The sequence below is a fragment of the Ictalurus punctatus genome, chromosome 28, assembly GCF_001660625.3.
Source record: "Ictalurus punctatus breed USDA103 chromosome 28, Coco_2.0, whole genome shotgun sequence".
Lineage (NCBI taxonomy): Eukaryota > Metazoa > Chordata > Actinopteri > Siluriformes > Ictaluridae > Ictalurus > Ictalurus punctatus.
Genome location: NC_030443.2, coordinates 12,863,912 through 12,883,090, shown reverse-complemented (window position 1 = coordinate 12,883,090; position 19,179 = coordinate 12,863,912). Strand labels below are relative to the sequence as shown.

Genomic DNA, 19,179 nt, shown 5'->3' with positions numbered 1-19,179 from the left:
TCTTTGAGTCTTTTAGGTAAACGCTGAGAGTCGACTCTCATAAACTGGACTTCCCGCTATGTCTGATGTCTGTACTAATGAAGTACCGACATTGCGGGCACGACGATATAAATGCAAGGATTCTTACACATTTTTCGCGTCTTGCGGATTGTTTTTAATTAGAACGTAAAATAACACTCCAAGCGACAATTCCAGTTACGGTTCTACAACAGAAGAGCAATTTATGGCAAAATTTTGGTCGTTTAGAGATAAGAATAGCAACGAGTCGGTTGCGACTCGAACGAGTCGACTCTTATTGATGACCGAGTCATGTGGAATGATTCACTGAAAAGAACCGGAATTCAAGCTAGTAAGAACGATTCGTGAGGAAATTCCAGGGTTCGTCCCAAATCGAGTAGCTTACCAGGCTACATACGTACTGCATATTTATTTACAACATATTTATCCATTCTTTCATTTACTCAGTAAAAACCCTTATTCCTCAGTCACCACTTTATCCTGGTCAGGGTTCCGGTGGAGTCTATTTCGTAATTTATTTCAGTTGGTTTTGCCCCATTTTTTGTTTAAGAAATAAAACTATTTGTAATATGTAAAATGGCGTGTTTCTTGTCGCAGTAGTATGGAGTTGTGGGCGGGACATAACGAGCGACAGTGATATTGACCAATCAGCTAACAGCACGCGTGTTCTATAATACCGCCTGAGTTCCTTTGTCGGTCTCTTTTCTTTCACGCGTCCCTACTGTGAGGTGAGGTCCTCTTCAGTATAGCACGGATTTTTAATATTTAACCATGTTTTATTAACGGTTAAGTGTTTGTTTATCCGGAATATATAGGGGAAACCTTATAAATTTAACAATTCGCCTTAATTATATAATAAAAGGCTAGTTTTCGCCTGAATTGTCGGTTGAGTTGTTCAGCCTTAGCGCGTTAGCTTGTTAGCTTGAGGCCTCTCGGCGCCATGTTGCCTCGTGAATGAGATAAGCGCCATGTGTTCGGCCTACAGTTCACCCCCTCGGTTAATTCGCGCCTGAATACGTTTTCCTAGTAAATAAGTCTTTAGTGTCCTATACGAGCCCTGTATTGGGCAAAAGTTACCCGAAAACGATCTGTTGTATTAGTGGATTAAATTACACATTCTTCAGTGTACATTTTAGTTAGCACGTTAAGTAGTTGATTTTCAAGATGTTGGTTATAATGGGTTGTTTTTCTCTTTAAGATAATCACCTTGTCTTTAAACCGGCTCTTAACCGATCCTTGGAAGCACTGCAAAGATGCCCAGGGAAGACAGGGCCACGTGGAAGTCCAACTACTTCTTAAAGATCATTGTAAGTGGCCATTTTACTCCCTTCTTCTGTGCCGGCTTTACTCTTAAAGCAGTATTTTCAGTCCAGGAATCCTAATTATTGTTGCTGAGAAGCTCTTCCCCACAGTTTGACAGCTGATAAGTTTTTAATATTTTATTTAAAAAAAACAAAACAAAAAACAGGATACCAGACTATATAAAGTACAGAGCCTAATTTGCAGGATAAGTTACTAATCAGCTGTTGCAGTGCTGGTTGGTCGTTCCCCCTGCAAAAATCAACTTGTTTCTTACTATCCCTGTCTGTCTGCATACCACGGCTTGCAGGGACGCTTAGTCACAAACATTGCGTTAGAGGTGTTACTTATTTAATCCTACTTCTGCCGGGTTGCAAAATAGTTCTCGCCGTTCTCATTTCCTATTTACGTTCTGGTTTACAGCAACTGCTGAATGACTACCCAAAATGCTTCATCGTGGGCGCGGACAACGTCGGCTCCAAGCAGATGCAGACCATCCGTCTGTCCCTGCGGGGCAAGGCAATCGTGCTCATGGGCAAGAACACCATGATGCGCAAGGCTATCCGTGGCCACCTAGAGAACAACCCAGCCCTGGAGAAGTACGTATGTGCCTTTGGAGGCATGGTGTTCCTAAAAGTCTATACATGACTTGGTCTTTCTGGGTTATTTCTAAACGTAGCATCTTCAAAGAACAGTGCCTGCGACTGTCAGTGACCATACTGAAGACTTTTCCTCAATTCACCACGCACCTTCTGAAGCAGGGGTTCTCTGTCCTGGAGGACCCTCAGCACATCTCCCTTATCTGACACACCCAATTCAGGTCTTGCAGTCTGTACTAATGAGCTGATGAGTTGAATCAGGTGTGTTGGATGAGGTAGATTGTATAAAATGTGCAGTGCTGGGGGTTCCTCCAGGACAGGTTTGAGAAGTACTGCTCTGAAGTATGTATACCTCAGGAGATAGTGCAGACAGTTCTAATTCCAGGGCTCATTTTTTGTCTGTGGAATCTTAATTTTTTATTTTATTTTTTAAAATAAAAGCCAGAAAGAGTGAGCCTATAGAGACCCATGAAAATGTTATTTTAATTTATGATACAGGTCTAATATCTTTTTTTAAAATTAGCAGCACCTTTGGAGTGCTGCTGAATTTGCAGGATAAGTTACTAATCAGCTGTTGCAGTGCTGGTTGGTCGTTCCCCCTGCACAAATCAACTTGTTTCTTACTATCCCTGTCTGTCCGCATCCCACGGCTTGCAGGGACGCTTAGTTTCAAACATTGTATTCTTATGGTGAAAACTTTCTGTGTTTGTTTCACTGTCTGAGTAAATGTTGGTTGACTCTTTATAACAGGCTGCTTCCACACATCCGTGGAAATGTGGGCTTTGTCTTTACCAAGGAAGACTTGCCTGAGGTCAGGGACATGCTCCTGGCCAATAAGGTAATTCTCTACCTTTACCCCCCCCATTTTTTATAAACCTATTCACAACTTCCAGATTGTCTTAACAGTCATTTACTACTTAGGTGCCAGCTGCTGCCCGTGCCGGTGCCATCGCCCCCTGTGAGGTGACTGTGCCTGCTCAGAACACCGGGCTGGGTCCTGAGAAGACCTCCTTCTTCCAGGCTTTGGGTATCACCACCAAGATCTCCAGAGGAACCATTGAAATCTTAGTAAGTTAAAGCAATAATTTTTAAAAAACCTTAATTATTGGGTCTCTTTGCATCTCTTGTAGGTTGTTCAATCCATTGCTTACGAACTGTGTCTAACATTTGTCCTCTCTTTCCAGAGTGATGTGCAGCTGATTAGACCTGGAGATAAGGTGGGTGCCAGCGAGGCCACGCTGCTCAACATGCTGAACATCTCGCCCTTTTCCTATGGGTTGATCATCCAGCAGGTCTATGACAACGGCAGCGTCTATAGCCCTGAGGTGTTGGACATCACTGAGGATGCCCTGCACAAGAGATTCCTGGAGGTGAGTGGGCCTTTTGTTGTTTGTTTCAATTCTGGGACACTTGTTTCCCCTCATGTACGCATGAGTCAGTTCTCCCTGCACAAATCAAATTTTCATACTATGCCTGTCTGAAGTTCCTGCTGGTTTATTGGTTTCCAGGTAACAAGTCATGTGTTGGTTGTAACACACTCTCTCTTTGTTTTAGGGTGTGAGGAACATCGCCAGTGTGTGTCTGCAGATTGGCTACCCCACTCTTGCCTCCATCCCTCATTCCATTATCAATGGATACAAGAGGGTTCTGGCTGTCGCTGTGGAGACAGACTACTCCTTCCCTATGGCTGATAAGGTAAAATGTTCTGCTTTGCTGTGGGTCGGGCATCCCTACCAGTGCAGGTTAGGTTACAAAGCAGCTTTTGCAGTGCTGTTTTGACGTTCCCCCTGCAAACAGAAACCCGTTTCCTCCTATCCCTGTGTGTCAGTCTCCTCTGGCAGACAGGGACGGTTGGTTTCGGACACCAAACATACTTAATGCCTGGACAATAAAGGCTTTCAAGTAGATGAGCCTTGTGTCTACCAAATAAGACCTTGTTGGTCTCTACAGAATACCTCAAATGATTTGGAATTAAATGGTCACATGTATAAAAATCCAGCATTGTAGTTGTCGAATTTCTTGTCCTGTTCTAAATGCAGCACTTGTTTGCACATGCCCACTAGGTCTGTGATGCTGTAGGGTTAATGGATTAACAAAATGATTGTTTTGTCTCCAAATGGTAAACGCATATTAAATCTTGAACATCACGTTCGAGTAATGACTACAATTTCATGACTCCTGAATGCAAAAATGACCATTTGGGCCTGTGCTCACCCTACTCCTACGGTCACTAAAGTGTGTACCTGAAGGAGGACCACAGGGTGCCATTTGGAACATTGGCTCTGTTGGGGAGGCTTACACTTTTTTTTTTTTTTTTTAAATATAAACACACCTGTTGGTACAAAGTTGGGTGCATTTGATGGAGTAAAAGCTATTATTCAAAACTGGATACAGGCCAAGAAATCAATCTCTGATCCAGATGAAAAGAGTAGTCTGGTATTCACTTAAAGGGAACTCTGGTGTGAAGCATTGTACCAATTGTGGAAACGCCCTTAGTTTAAATATGGCGCACAATAGGGCTCACAATGTAACTTCCTGCATTTTTCTGCTCCCTTGCAGGTGAAGGCCTTCCTGGCTGATCCCTCTGCTTTCGCTGTGGCTGCAGCTCCGTCTGTGGCAGCTGCTCCTGCTGCCGCTGCGCCTGCTGCCGCTGCTGAGCCGGCCAAGGAGGAGTCCGAGGAGTCTGATGAGGACATGGGCTTCGGCCTGTTCGATTAAAATAAGCAGTGATCACTGTAACCTGCTTGAATTAAACATCAATAAAGAACTTGAAAGCGATAAAGGTTTTTTGTGTGGCGTGGCATTTTATTTTTATATGGAAGGTGTATAAAGTGTTTTGTACAGCTAATCAGTGGCGTGTGGTGGATCTCTGCTGATGGTAGACTTGTGGCTGTAAATCAATAATGAAAAAGGAAGCGACATGGCTGCAAAATTGTCATCGCATTGAGTTAAACGGGATGCTCGTCATACCTGTGATTGTGTGTCTGCGCATGCTCAGTGCGGGTCCTTCGCTAGCAGGGCGGGTGGAATTATAAACCGCAACTAGCAGCAGGCTAACAACGGCGAAGCGCAGAGAGCAGCCGCATGTCTTCTGGGTGTGAACAAGAAGAAAGTGTCGAAAATACCCGCCGGCTAAGGGGAGACATCTTCCGCAGAAAGACTACAGCCTCTCAGCCGGGGGGGAGCAAGACACCGGTTTACACCCAGCGCTGTCTTTCACACACCGGACATTGAAACGGGAAACGACGCGCGGATTGCGAGCGAGCAGTGCCATGGCGCGCGACTACGATTACCTCTTCAAGCTCCTCATCATCGGCGACAGCGGTAAGCAAAGAGCGCGGATGCGGGACGGGAAACAGGCCTCTGCTAGAAGATTCGCCGCGAACTGGGGAATTTAATTGATTTTGTCTTGCTTGAGCTTTGCTTTAGATAGAAACGAGCACTACACTCATATTTGTGTGGTAAAATTCATTTAGAGTTGATGTTTATTTTTGCGCGTTACACCGTAGCTAATTTAAGTAACTTGTTAGCTTGAAGCTAAGTAACACACACACTCAGTGTAGCTAGTAAGTGAATGTAGTCCAGGGCGGGAAGTGTTGTTAACCGAGCCGCTTTAGTACTAAACAATGAACCGGTGATTAAAATATATAAATATATTTTTTTATATAATTCTACCCTAAAAAACGGACACGACACATTTCCGGATATTAGTCTTAATATAGCTTTATGCCTTAAAAGTGCCTATATTTGCGTTAGAGGTGTTCGTGTTATCCTGTGATCATGCTAGCTTCTCAGATACACTGATTATTAGATGATTTTGAATACGGATGATTTTCCTGCACAGATCGAAGTGTCACCTGTAGATTTATTTCTTAACACAATCAGTCAGCACTTTGTTAAAAGTTAAAACATCCCCGGTGTCTAGATTTGTCTTTTATTCATACACTAAACAGATATACAGTTCACATTGGGATCCAGTATAAGACACCATGCGTCAGAAGTTAGAGGTCAGATATGAACTTTCAGTTATATTATAGTTATAAAAACCGAGATCAGGTTTTTATTCAAAATGTTTAATGGTGTGTATCAGTCTTCGTTTAATTTAGAGAGATGTCTTAAATGTTGAGCTGGTGATTCAGTGGATATGTTGGCTCTCAGGGTAATATGATGATGATGATGATGATGATGATGTTTTGTCAGTGGTGAGAAATGATAATAAAGGTGTAAGATATCACTGAGTAATATCAGGAGTTCTGGATGTAAGTGCAAATCCAGACATCATGAAGGTTTATTAAGGATGCACAAGCACTTTCTGGGCTTCTGTGTAGGATTTAAAAAAGTTAATAGTTTGTCATGAATTATAGGGGAATTGTAGGCAGATCAGTGTTCCTGCCCCATGGTCACTTACCATTTAATGTCAGATGGTTGGTTATTTTAATCCACTTTTCAAGCAGAAGAGCTGTGTGTTTAGATACTTCTGTGCACTTGTGGTTTTGGAGGCATGAACCGCCAATGTGAAACTTACATGCACTGGCGTGTATCTTCGTGGCACCTTTCAGTCTGATATACTGAAAGTGGAAATGATCTGATTTTGTACGTTTGGCTGTGTTGCGTCCTCAAACGTGCCCAGTTCAACTTTTCAGTTCAGATTTGTGAATTTGTAGATTGATTGAATCGGGTGAATTGGCTGCAAAGAAAACACCAAAAAAAAAACCCAACACCAATTTAACCGAGATTGAGAAACACTGATCTAGTGTGTATATATATTACATGTTGCATCAGGACAAACGCAGTAAACCACAGAAGAAGAAAAAAATCTTTTCTTTGTGTGTTTATTTAATCCGTAGATGATGAAACGGTTTAATGCGTAATCGCAGCGTTTCGAATTTTGTTATGACTTTTATGTAAATACTGTAAACTAAATAATAATGTGTCACGTGAAGGTGTGATTGTAAGTCTGTTGACTCTGCGTTTACTTTTGTTCTCCAGATTGTTTGGATGAGATTGTTTTGTTTATTAAACATTCTGGCTTTCGCTGGTGAATTAATCATTTAAAAACAAAAAAACACAAGACCATGAACAAACTTTGCCATCAGGTATGCTTCTTAAGGGATTCATGCTTATGAATATATTAATTCAAACTTTAATCATTAATGTAGATTTTATTGTTTAGGATATTTGTCATGTCATGCCCCTGCAATATGGTACCTCATGAGATAATGCCTATAAGCGGGTCATTGGGACTTTCTGGCTTGTCTGATTTATATAAAAAGTTATATAGTACAGGCTGTTCAATGTCACGAGTTGTTTCAGTACAAAGTATGATGTATGCTGAAGTATTTACAGCTCACTTGATTTGCATGCCTGTTAGCTGCACCGTCTCATCCTGGTCCGATCCTCTAGGAATGGCAGCGCACGGCGTGTAATGAAACGTAACAGAGATGTTCAGGCATGCCTACAAAATGACTTCTCAAAATGGTGTACTATATAAGTGAATATCGTGCAGGTGTAGGTCACCAAGCGGCCTTCTGCTAATGCATGCCAGTGTTCTCATTACTTTCACTTTCTAACCACAGGTGTGGGGAAAAGCAGTCTACTGCTGAGGTTCGCAGACAACACGTTTTCAGGTAGGAAACCTCTCATTGTCTGCTCTTTTCCATCAAGCAATAGTCAGTTAATCAGTCAGTGAGTGAGCGAGGGTTAATATTCACAAAGTGGAAATTTGTCTTTGGCTTCACCACACAGTATAAAACCATATAAACAAGGACATGAACCCAACAACCTAAAAACAATAAAGCGAAAGTACATGAAAATCAGTATAAAAATCTAAAACTCGAATATACGTTCAACATACACACACATATATACATTCCCATATGTACACACATGCGCATACATATCCACGCCTACTCCTATACCCACATTTATGACTCTGCATTTAATATTCTAATGGCAGTTGGCACAAATGACATCTGATACACATTTCTCCTTGCCCATGGTTGTCTAAAACATCTTTAAAACACTTTACAGTGACACTTACAGTAGTATGCCTTATGTAGTGAGTATACAGGGAGAAAGATGCCATTTGAGATCCCGCTTGCGTCGAGGACGGATGTTACGGATTTGGATCATGAAAGAAACTTAAAATCACCGCGCTCCTGTGTGTCTTCGTGAGATCGAGTTTAAATATCAATAATTCTGCAGCCATCCGTCGCCGGCATCGCTCTTTCTCTCCTTCCCCAAACTGTTGCCACAAAGTTGGAAGCACACAGTTGTATCAGATGTCTTTGTGTGCTGTAGCATTACAATTTCCTTCACTGGAACTAAGAGGCCCAACTCTGTCCCAGCAAGATGATGCCTCTGTGCACGAAGCAAGCTCCATGAAGACCAGCAGGTTTGGACTGGAAGAACTCGAGTGTCCTGCACAGAGCCCTGACCTCAATCCCACTGAACACCTTTGGGATGAACTGGAACGCCGACCTCACCCAACATCAATGCCCAAGCTAGCTAATGTTCTTGTGGCTGAATGGACAAATCCCCACAGCCATACTCCTGAATCTAGTGCAAAGCCTTTGCGAGAAGACTGCAGGCTGTTATAACTCCCATGGATTTGGAATGAATTATTCAGCAAGCATATATGGGTGTGATGGTCAGGTGTCCACATACATTTGACCATCTATCGTCTCAGTGCCCAGAAAACATTACTGTGAGGAAACGCAAACAAATCTGAAATCAGATTTCAGCAAACAACCAAATGCCTGCAAAACACGAATGAGTCATTAAAGTAAATTCAGTTCTTTTTACTTAATGTCCTGAAAATTAAATGATCCATTCAGATTCAGATTATGACAGTGTTTATTATTATTGTTATTAGTGTTGTCCTGACATAACACCATGACCTCCGAGTTCATTGGCGCTCTCTGTATTCCAGGTAGCTACATTACCACCATCGGCGTGGACTTTAAGATCCGGACGGTGGAGATAAACGGAGAGAAGGTGAAGCTACAGATTTGGGACACAGCGGGACAGGAACGCTTCCGTACTATCACGTCAACGTAAGTAGTGCACACCCTGGCCACAGGGCAAAGACCTTCAATACTGAGCCGGTTTTGTACCATCATCATTTACTTTACGTGAAACTTGCACGTGTGGGCACAGCCGAGGTCAAAGCGGGTATACGAGTCTGGTTTACGATACTTATTATTCAGTGTTATGGATACAAGAGAGATTTCCTAATGATTGAGCAGCTCTGTGTCTGGTTTACCCTTAAGGCCTTCAGTCAGCCTCTTACTACTATTTGTAGCTTTCCTGCTAAAATGACTATCGACCGATTGCGAAACGGTGATGTCGGTCTTTTCCGTTGAAATGCTTCTCAGTTTTCTTCTGGGTAATTGAAGTTGGGCAGGACAAGAAGTAGAAGTAGGTAACTGAGGAAACACCATGTATGAATCAGAATTAGAAATAATCCCATGTCAGCTACTCCTTTTTCCCCCCAAACCACAGAAATTGAAGTGACGTCTTTCCCTTTCATTCAGCTTCTTTTATGATGTGTTGCATAAATGTTTTTCTTTTTCTACAACCTCTTCCACCACTGGTAAAAGTTAGTTGTTTATGTTCCCTAGGAGATGCCTCTGACTACTGACTTAAGTTTTTGTAGCATTCAACTCTGATTAAATTGTATTTAAGGACATATTACTGACTGCATAGTAAGGAATACAGTACTGCTGAGTAAGGATTAAAACGCAAAGTTGATTATTCTTCAATAACAGCACGCCCGAAGTATTTCATTCCTCTCAAACCACAGCAATTTGCCAGTTGAGTTTTAATATTACCTTAAAGAATGATATGTTATACTTTTTTTTATCCATTTATAGTTACATTTAATGTTGTGGAACATCCCTGGAACGCTAGGACCTCTTATCAGTTAACTTAATTAAAACTAAACCGTCGTGCATTCACCTTCTTTTCAAGTCAATAAGACAGATACTGCAGCTTGGTACTGGGAAATCCTCCATGCTTAGACTTTTTTCCAGTCCAGGCAGAAGGCTTAAAAACAGTGTTACCTCTGACTGAAGGTTGTGACACTGGAGAATAAATGTTAAATAAATACATGTTAAATAAATGCCATATCAACTATTATACGTTTCTCTTTGTTAAATAATAAGTTTGTTATTAGTCATAGATGACGTGGAGCGTCTGCTATACAAGTCGCTGTGAGGAGCAATTACTTGTGATATGTCTACTGTCTAAGCTGTAGTTGTGGAAGAATTAGTCTGACCATTCAGAATCGAGAATTCAACAGCACTGTGGTATAAATGGAACTAATGGCTAGTTTTGATTTTAAGGAAAAACTGACCTTTTTTTCAGAAAGACATCAACATTTATTTTTGTTTGTTTATTGTAAAGCCCAGCCAACTTTATAATCACCCACCCTCCTTTTCTGTTCAGCACGGGCGATTTTTACATGAACGAGAAACAGTAGATTGACGTGTCTCGCTTCCTTTTTTTCAGACAGTGTAAAACCACAAGTATGAACTATCTTCCTTTTAGTCTATAAATTGAGTTCTGTTGCATGAAGATTGGGTTCAGAGATCAAAGTTTAATTCTTAGTTTTGGTTTGATGTTATTTTCTGTTAATAAGTGGTTCATTTGTTTTAGGTTTTTGCTCAAGCTTCCAGTTTGATTTTCGCCCTTGTCCCTTGCGTGCAGAGATTTCTCCACATTTAAGGAAACTTTTGATGATATTATGTACTGTAGATGAGATATTTATATTGTTCGCAATTTTACGTTGAGGAACATTATTCTGAAATTGTTCCACAAATTGTAGACGCAGTTTTTCACAGATCGGTGAACCTCTGCCCATCTTTACTTCTGAAAGACTCTGTCTCTCTAAGATGCTCTTTTTATTCCCAATCATGTTACTGACCTGTTGCCAATTAACCTAATTATTTCCAAAATGTTCCTCCAGCTGTTTCTTATTAGTGACACTTACTTTTCAGCCTTTTGTTTCCCCTGTCAAAACTTTTTTAAAACGTGTTGTGACCATCAAATTCAAAACTACCCTATCTTTTTTTCCTTAAAATGGTACATTTCCTCAGTTTAAACATTTTTTATGTTTTCTATGTTCTGTTGTGAATAACAGATTGGGTTGATGAGATTTGCAAATCATTGCATTCTGTTTTTATTTACATTTAACATAGCGTCCCAACTTTTTTTTGGAATTGGGGTTGTACTTAATCAACGAGCTCATGAACAATCCTCACAATACAATCTGAGCTGTGTGCAGTAGATGGATGAGTTGAACAGATGCTAGCGTTGTTGTTGTTGTTGTTGTTGTTATGGAGGTTTGCTGGTATGCAGGAGCACAGTGGTGTGGTCTGTCATTAGAGTAAGTGAATTTGAGGCCTGTTTTACAGCCAAACAGCAGTGAAAATGAAATACCAGTCTCAAGCAAGGCTGCTGACTTGCCACATATAAATAATGGAGTCTGTGGATGTGCTAAGCATGTGGTTAGTTTCTCAGTCAAATTCCAGTCATCGTGGTGAAACAAGGCTCAGATGTGTTCTTGCATTTTGAAGCCAAGTAAACTTGGAGCAAAGAATGACTTGAGATTTTACAGCTCATCTCAGGTGACCACTTCCTGTCTGTGGAAACGATCACAGGAAGTGATGCAGTCACAGGTCACCTCAGCTGTCACTCCACCCACTTCCTCTCTTCGACTTGATAACAGCATGAGTGCCCAAAAGATCTTCAGTATATCACTTATTGGGTACATGTGTAGTTAGTTTGTTTTTCACATTTAATGTGGATACATAGTGAAACTAATATGTGGAAATAAATGATATGCATTTTTTTTTTTCAGATCCTCAAGGGTCAAGACATCAGCCAAAATGTTGAACCAGACTTATGTTAGGTTATTGTAGGTGAAACATGGAATCATAAGTACATGAATATTGATGTTTTGGCTTCTTTTTTTTGATGATATAAATATGATGAATCATTCGAACAGTGAAAATCCTTAGGAAAGCCCTAATAGAGTTTTAAATGTTTGATGCATTCATTGAGAATGTTTTAATGTTCAATCATTTATCTACATTAATCACACTTTCGTGGTTAGAGTCATTGTGGGTCCAGAGCCATGCACACCAACATTCACATGCATTCATTCACACCTGTGAACATGGGAGAACTGAGCTCAGGATCGTTTTGAGGTGGCAACGCTACTCGCCTCAGCACAGCGCCTCCCGTGACATAATGTTGAAACGAATATTGGAAAGTGCCCTACCTCTGGATGGAGCTCTCATCAACTCCAATTCCACATGGACTTTCTCAGTGTGGTTGCTGCTATGGCCTTGAGACTGCAATTACCACATGCAGCTTTGCACTCGGGTCTGCTTTGATGAACAGTGGACTAGTTGAACCAAGACTTCATGTAAAAACCATAATGAACTTTCTTTTACTTTCACACTATCCGTTGTTACCCAGATGAGGATGGGTTCCCTTCTGAGTCTGGTTCTTCTCAAGGTTTCTTCCTCTTAACATCTTAGGGAGTTTTTCCTCACCACCGTCGCAACCGGCTCGCTCAATAGGGATAAATCCACACACTTAAAATCTGTATCCTGTGTTTACATGTTTTCTGTAAAGCTGCTTTGAGACAATGACCGTTGTAAAAAGTGCTATACGAATAATATTGAATTGAATTGAAGTGCGTATGGAATTTACGTCAGAAGTAACGTAAATGTTAAACTTTCTCTGCAGGTACTACAGAGGCACACATGGTGTGATCGTGGTTTATGATGTGACGAGTGCAGAGTCCTTTGTAAATGTTAAACGATGGCTTCATGAAATCAACCAGAACTGTGACGATGTTTGTCGAATATTAGGTAAGTGCTACTGTGTACTAGGCGTGCCACATTTAAAAATCACAATGTCTGCATATAATTTCACATTGCAGTACTATTGTTTTCTTTGCTAATCGTGATCCATACTAGCGCTCATGTCTGTCTGGCCTGGTCTGTATTATTAGTTTGTATTAACAGTTCTCTTTACGGTACAGTGGGTAATAAAAACGACGACCCCAACTCAAAGGTGGTGGAGACGGCCGACGCACAGAAGTTTGCGGAGCAGATGGACATTCGGCTGTTTGAAACCAGCGCCAAGGAGAATCTCAATGTGGAGGATGTAAGTAAAGTGTAAAGCAGCAGGGTTTGAGCTAGAACTGTGCACAGGAGGGTTTTTTATCCCACTCTCACAGACAGATTTACCACTCCAGCAGTTATTTCCACTTTAAACTGAGTACTGGGTCCAATTCTACAAAATATTACCAGGTAATTTAATCACTGTTGAAATGGTTTTTCTTTTTCAACAAGCACAATAAACAGACTGATTCATTTCAGCGTCTGCATTCAGGCTTTGATACGCCCACGGGTCAGATCAAACACGAATAAAATATATAGGTTTCGGGGGAAAAAGGCAGTTCAGTTTAATAGGAAAGGACACGAGAATGTAGGAAAGGAATTTCACTGCATGCCAAGTTCCTGTAGATGAACTTTAACTCCACAAAGTTGCAAAGTTTGGAAGCATGAGCCAAAACAAAGAAGAGTGCAGGATGGGAAAGATCAAAATAATCATAAATAAATTCTTATCACCATTAGAGTATACAATGTCCTACACAATACGAGTTTAGGTTGCAATAATGATGATAATAATAATAATAATAATAAGCAGCCTCTTTATTAATGCAGATTCATTATTTTTTATTATAATTAACGATTTTTTAAAAATGTAGGTCAGAGTGTTTCAGAGTCAAGTTACACATGTAGCTATAATAAAGCATTAAATAAAAATGCAGCATTTAAAGGCAATGGCCAAAGTAAAATTAAATAGAAAATACTAAAAAAACAAATTCTTAAGTGCAAGAGGGAAATTTTTCAAGTCCCAGTGAAGTGCCTTGAAACGCGTAGCATTATTGGATGTGTTGACAGAATTTCCACTGAAACAGGAAGTCAGGGCGGGACATATCAAGCGACTCTGCCCCCTTTTTAAACAGCCAATAGCAACTTCAGTTTTGATTTCATGGGGACTTTAAGGTTAAACATTTTATCAGTGATTTAGGAGAGAAGTGTTTAATGGTAGTGTCTTTTAGATCTTTGGTGCATAAAATTCTTAGGTCATCTTCTTTGTCTTACTCTTTTTATTAAACAAATCACAGTGCTAGATGATATTAAATCAGTAGCAGGATCTCTTTTCCTGCTGTGTTACTGTTTTACATACTCCATGCATTACAGAAGTCTTAAGGAGTTAATTTATGGATTAACCACTTAAGCATCTACAGTAGCACTCACAGATAGCTCACTGTGTGTGTATGTGTATATTATTTTTATATAATATATAATGACTTATTTTAGTGTTATTCTCAATGTGCGGTTCACGAGTTTAAATCAGAATCAAGACTTTTAGCTCACAATTTGTTTGTAGAATCAGATTTTGCTTTGGTACCAATCACTATTAATCCAGTGAACCGTGCTGGATTAACAGTTTACAAGTTCATCCTGGACAGTGACATTATCTACATCTGTGTATCATCTGTATAACTATGAAAATTGACTCCACGCTTCTTAATGATCTTATAGCTTCTAAAATACCTGGACCTATTTCAGAGGAACTGAAAGTTTTCCGAGGACACAATGCATCACATTAGAGTACGCATCGTATTACACAACAGAGAACGTGCCGAGATGTGTCGAGTTATTAAAGTTACAACATTAAAGTTGTAATTAATGTCATTATTGTAATTAAATTCGCTGTTTATGTTGAGGACATTGCTGAGGGGTTGCAGCAGTTGAGAGCGCGAGATCTAAGGGTGAAAGAAGACTGACACAAGCATTTCAAACTTTATCTCACAAGTCTGTGTTGTACAGATTTAGCCAAGTCTTTTTTTTTGGCTGCAGTGTTTTTTTGTTGTTGTATTTTTGTTTCTCTAATCTTCTGCATCTTTTTCTCCATCTCAGATGTTCAACTGCATTACAGAGCTGGTTCTCAGGGCGAGGAAAGAGTCCATGGCCAAGCAGCAGCAGCAACAGCAGAGCGAAGTGGTCAAACTCAGCAGGAACAGCAAACGCAAGAAGAGATGCTGCTAACAGACTGGAGTTGTAGCGCTACACTCTCAGAGCCAACGAAACATGCCACTGAACTGACAGGAGCCGGAAAACCGCCACAGAACGCAGCATCCCGAGAGAGAAGAGCCAAATCAAATTTAAAGAGATGTATCTATATCTATATCGAAATCTACTAATGAAATCCTTTCGGACTTTCTATTTACATACACGACAGACTTGTGCAGACTCAAACGTAGATTTAAGTGAACATGGATTCAAGTGGCTGCGACGCCCTTTGTGCAAAGGTTGAGGCCACGATGACCTGTAAAGGAGAAGTGTTCTCATTTATGTCTGTAATCATGCCAGCCCTCACCCACACACACACACACACACACACACACGCACGCCTATTTTGACATAAACGCCCATTGACATATTGGTATCTCATCTGCTCATTTTGTTTTGTGTCATATAGACAAGACTGTGCCATTTGACACAAATGAGGATGATGATGATGAATCATGCCCCTTTCTTCTCGAGTGCTCCTCATGCTTTTTTGATTCACAGGAAGTCTGACCAGCCTGGACAAAACGCTCACATTGCTGCCAATCCCTCATAGATGAGTTCTTTTTGCTTGTATGTATTATTGTTTGTTCGGGGTTGCCAACGCCACCCCCACCCCCCCGACCTTTGGCTTCATTTTGTACAATTTTTTTTTTCTTCCTTTTTTTAAACTAACAAATTATACCACTGTAATCAGTTGCACAGGGGATTTAGTGCCACCAATCAGAGCTTTTTTGCTCTTACAGTGCCGAAGGAAAATACTGGACCTCAGTGCAGTGAAATAACTGAATATATCTCATATATGGAAAAGGGATAACTGTATTCTGATCTACACATGGTAGTGCTATTGGGAGATTCAAATCAGCCCTTGGGGACCACATCCTTCAGCTTTCACTCGCCTGCTTCACCTGGATTCGGGTGTGATGATAAAGTGGCCAATGATTAGCTACCATTCATTCCTGGACAAGGTTTGGATCTGAAGACTCTTCACCTTGGAGATAAAGATATCAGAGATTGAGCGGAGCATCTTAAGTAATGAGAATAGTACTAGAAGGAAAAGACTGAAGTTGGTAATATAGTCATTCTGAAAAATATCATCAACAGTTGAGGAAATATCACCAAATCTGGGTGAATATTCCGACACATACAAGATACGTATTAAAATCTAAATAAATACATGTGCGTGTGAGCACACACTCGTCTTTAAATAGCTCCTTTTGCATAATACATCAGCATAACCCAACTATGTTTTGAATTCAAGGCACAGAGCTGAATGGAAAATCCAATCATGTTTAGATCTATACGTGAAACGGCACCTAGGTTCGAACGAACGACTCGTCAAGAATTGACACCGTATCGTGAGCCGTAAACGTGCGCGTGCATATCAGTATCGTAATCTACACGATGTACGATGTACATATACAAACACGCATGTCTGTATGTAAACATCATTACGTGTGTGTTTTATATATGTGTAAGCTTAACGATCTGGTGTACACTGGAAGAAAAAAAAAAAAAAAAAGATATTTTGATATTTTGCCACTCATTCATTTTGTTCGCCTTATCATGAATCTAACTGAGGATAATAAACATTTGAAAGTAATGGACTTGTATTGGAATGTTTTTGTTTTTTTATTCATGCCTGCCTGAAGTTTTCAAAACGTATTATAATTTTGTCGAGCAAGTTAGTTCCTGTTCGTCACTGTTAATCACGGTGCAGCTTGTCGTGTCACCGAGACACCACCAATCCCTCCATGCTGAAGACTTTTCTGTGTTTTTTTTTTTACAGCTTTGTCCCTGAACGCACTGACACTGGAGACTCCTTCCAAAAAGAATAAATATCTCCTCATCATATAAACGATTGCACTTGTTTTTAGTCTTTGTATGTGGACCATACTAGCATACAAGTTCCTGTATAAGTTGTTACTATAGAAACATTAATATAAAGCATTTAGAATTACAGTCTGCCCGACTGTCAGAGTCGCCGTCATGTAAAGAATAACACACAAGGGACCGTGCTGTTAAATGGATATAATGCACTGTATAACCAATGATTTGCCAACTATTACAATTTTTTTTTTATTAATGAACATTACGCTTCAATTTATTATTAGTCTTTTGTTATGTGGAGCATCCGTCATACAAGTCCTTGTGTATGAGCTGTGACTATAGCAACAATAATGTATTGTGAGTGAGCACATTAATATTAACCTGTCCATCACGCTACAGCCAGAACTACCGTCTGAGCCATTCTGTGCTGCAGAAATAGTGCACACCTACAGACCAATCAGAACTGAGAATTCATCAGCGCTGTGGTATAACACGCATTTATGAATATGACTTGTACAGTTGTCGGAAATCCTGCCAGGTTGGCTCTACTTCCTTTTTCCTACAGGAAGCTCAGCACGACTAAAAAGTCTAATCAGATATATGTGAGAGAGCCTGGAAAAACCTTCACAATACAGGGTATCCCAAGCGTCTCCGTACATAAGGGAAATGAACACTTTTTAGCAAAATGTCTTCCAAACCTTTTCATGCTGTATTTAGTTTATATTATATGCATTTTTTTTTTTTCAGATAGCCTTTAAGTATGACAAAAGAACAACGTATTGAATTTGTTCTCATGGCTGGATGGTGAAACTGTCGCAAGGTTGCGATGGACTTTGACAGGAAACATGCCAAGCGCATCACACACACGACACTGTTACCAAACTTATTAACAAATTCAAACAGACCGGAAGTGTTGCGGACGTCCACGACCATCCACTGACAAAGACACGACCGACGGGATGCAGGCAAATATAGTCCCCTGTGTATGGAGACTTCTGGAACACCCTGTAGTTCACTATTACATGTATCCCAGAAGTAAAGTTGTAGCACTTCTCACTTTGATTATCACATTGTCATCATTCACATTAGTCTCATCACCTAGAGTCAAAGTCACTTGTGGAAAATGCAACACAAGTTCTACGGATTAAATTCTTGGTAGTAATGCCTTTTTATTCTGTCAATTGGAGATTTTACAGTTTTGTCTGCTGTCATGTGTACAGGCCATTGCACCAAAAAAAATAAAATAAAACAAATTAAAAAAAAAAAAAAAAACCCTCATGACTTGTAGAATAAAGTACATTTCATGTCCCTGGTTTAGAGTGTGTTTGTATTTTGATCTTTCTAGCTTGGCTGACTGATGATATTAGCTGACTAGGTAAAAGACAAGTCGATAACAAAGAATAATTTGGGAAAATTAGTCGAACAGTGAGTTGAACAATGAGAGTTGGTTTCATCAGGGTACACTTGCATCGTTCAATAAAAATACACTTACATTTGAATTTCATGGTGACACGCTCATCAAAGAAGTAAGACAAGACAGAATGACAACGCAGTGGAATAACAAGACATTTTGTATGAAAGGTTCAAGTGACTAGCCTTTAGATTTCCTTGTTCTTTAACAGTGTGTGCAAACAGCAAACAGAAAAGTTAAGTCCTGACCTTCTACAGGAGCTTGTGTGCCTCAAGACAGGGACAGCATAATTGAGGTAGCAAGAGAGGTAAGACAAGGCAAAACTGCTCATCCGAGTGCAACAACATGACATTAAAGGTTCAGGTTTAAAATTTTTAGCAGTGCAGAGATTATAGAGATTACAAACTGCAGTTTTGTCATCATTCCACACAAGAGACATCTTTACACACAGCATGAAATCGATGTGTTTTCCCACCCTCTTTTGATTGACAGGATGCTGATGATGTGACGGTGGTAGAACATTTGGGACATTTTGACTGCTGTTATCTGATTACAAACTGAATTGATTAGGCTAATGCTTGTTTCACTATGATGTAGCTAACCAGTAACTCTAATCCCGAGAGTTTATCTCATCCCTTAACTAGACATCTTTAGGCAGACTAAACAAAACCAATTTTGAACTGTTTTTCAGAATACAACCAGAACATGTGAACATGATCTTATCATGATCTCACGATGTCTATAGCACAGGTTAGTGTTAGTGTTGAGTTCAATGCCCTGTTGAGTTGGTCCATCTTGCTAATGTATCCTTTGGTCTTTCTTGCTCTAGTTGTACTCATTTGTTCCTCCTGCTGGCACAGTG

At 40.2% G+C, this 19,179-nt stretch overlaps 2 protein-coding genes and 2 non-coding genes across 5 annotated transcripts; all 4 read left to right on the top strand.

The window, feature by feature from the left end:
• Positions 1-611: 611 nt before the first annotated feature.
• rplp0 (ribosomal protein, large, P0) lies at positions 612-4,698 on the top strand. 2 transcript variants are annotated; one of them, NM_001200101.1, is given in 10 exon segments: positions 730-746; positions 1,217-1,325; positions 1,741-1,916; positions 2,667-2,754; positions 2,838-2,984; positions 3,101-3,286; positions 3,471-3,611; positions 4,476-4,551; positions 4,553-4,614; positions 4,616-4,693. In NM_001200101.1, coding segments are annotated over 9 exon segments (954 nt in total). In that variant the 5' UTR covers positions 730-746; positions 1,217-1,271; the 3' UTR covers positions 4,640-4,693.
• Positions 1,519-1,647, top strand: LOC124626507 (small nucleolar RNA SNORA63). Its single transcript, XR_006981374.1, has one exon. It is a non-coding gene; the product is annotated as a small nucleolar RNA SNORA63 (small nucleolar RNA).
• On the top strand, positions 2,465-2,593 carry LOC124626506 (small nucleolar RNA SNORA63). Its single transcript, XR_006981373.1, has one exon. It is a non-coding gene; the product is annotated as a small nucleolar RNA SNORA63 (small nucleolar RNA).
• A 236-nt stretch (positions 4,699-4,934) lies between the features above and the next one.
• rab35a (RAB35, member RAS oncogene family a) lies at positions 4,935-16,679 on the top strand. Its single transcript, XM_017459637.3, has 6 exons — positions 4,935-5,240; positions 7,493-7,543; positions 8,848-8,971; positions 12,675-12,799; positions 12,973-13,097; positions 14,927-16,679. Exons 1-6 carry the CDS (start codon positions 5,189-5,191, stop codon positions 15,053-15,055), a joined length of 606 nt encoding a protein of 201 aa, XP_017315126.1. The 5' UTR covers positions 4,935-5,188; the 3' UTR covers positions 15,056-16,679.
• The last annotated feature ends 2,500 nt before the right edge of the window (positions 16,680-19,179 follow it).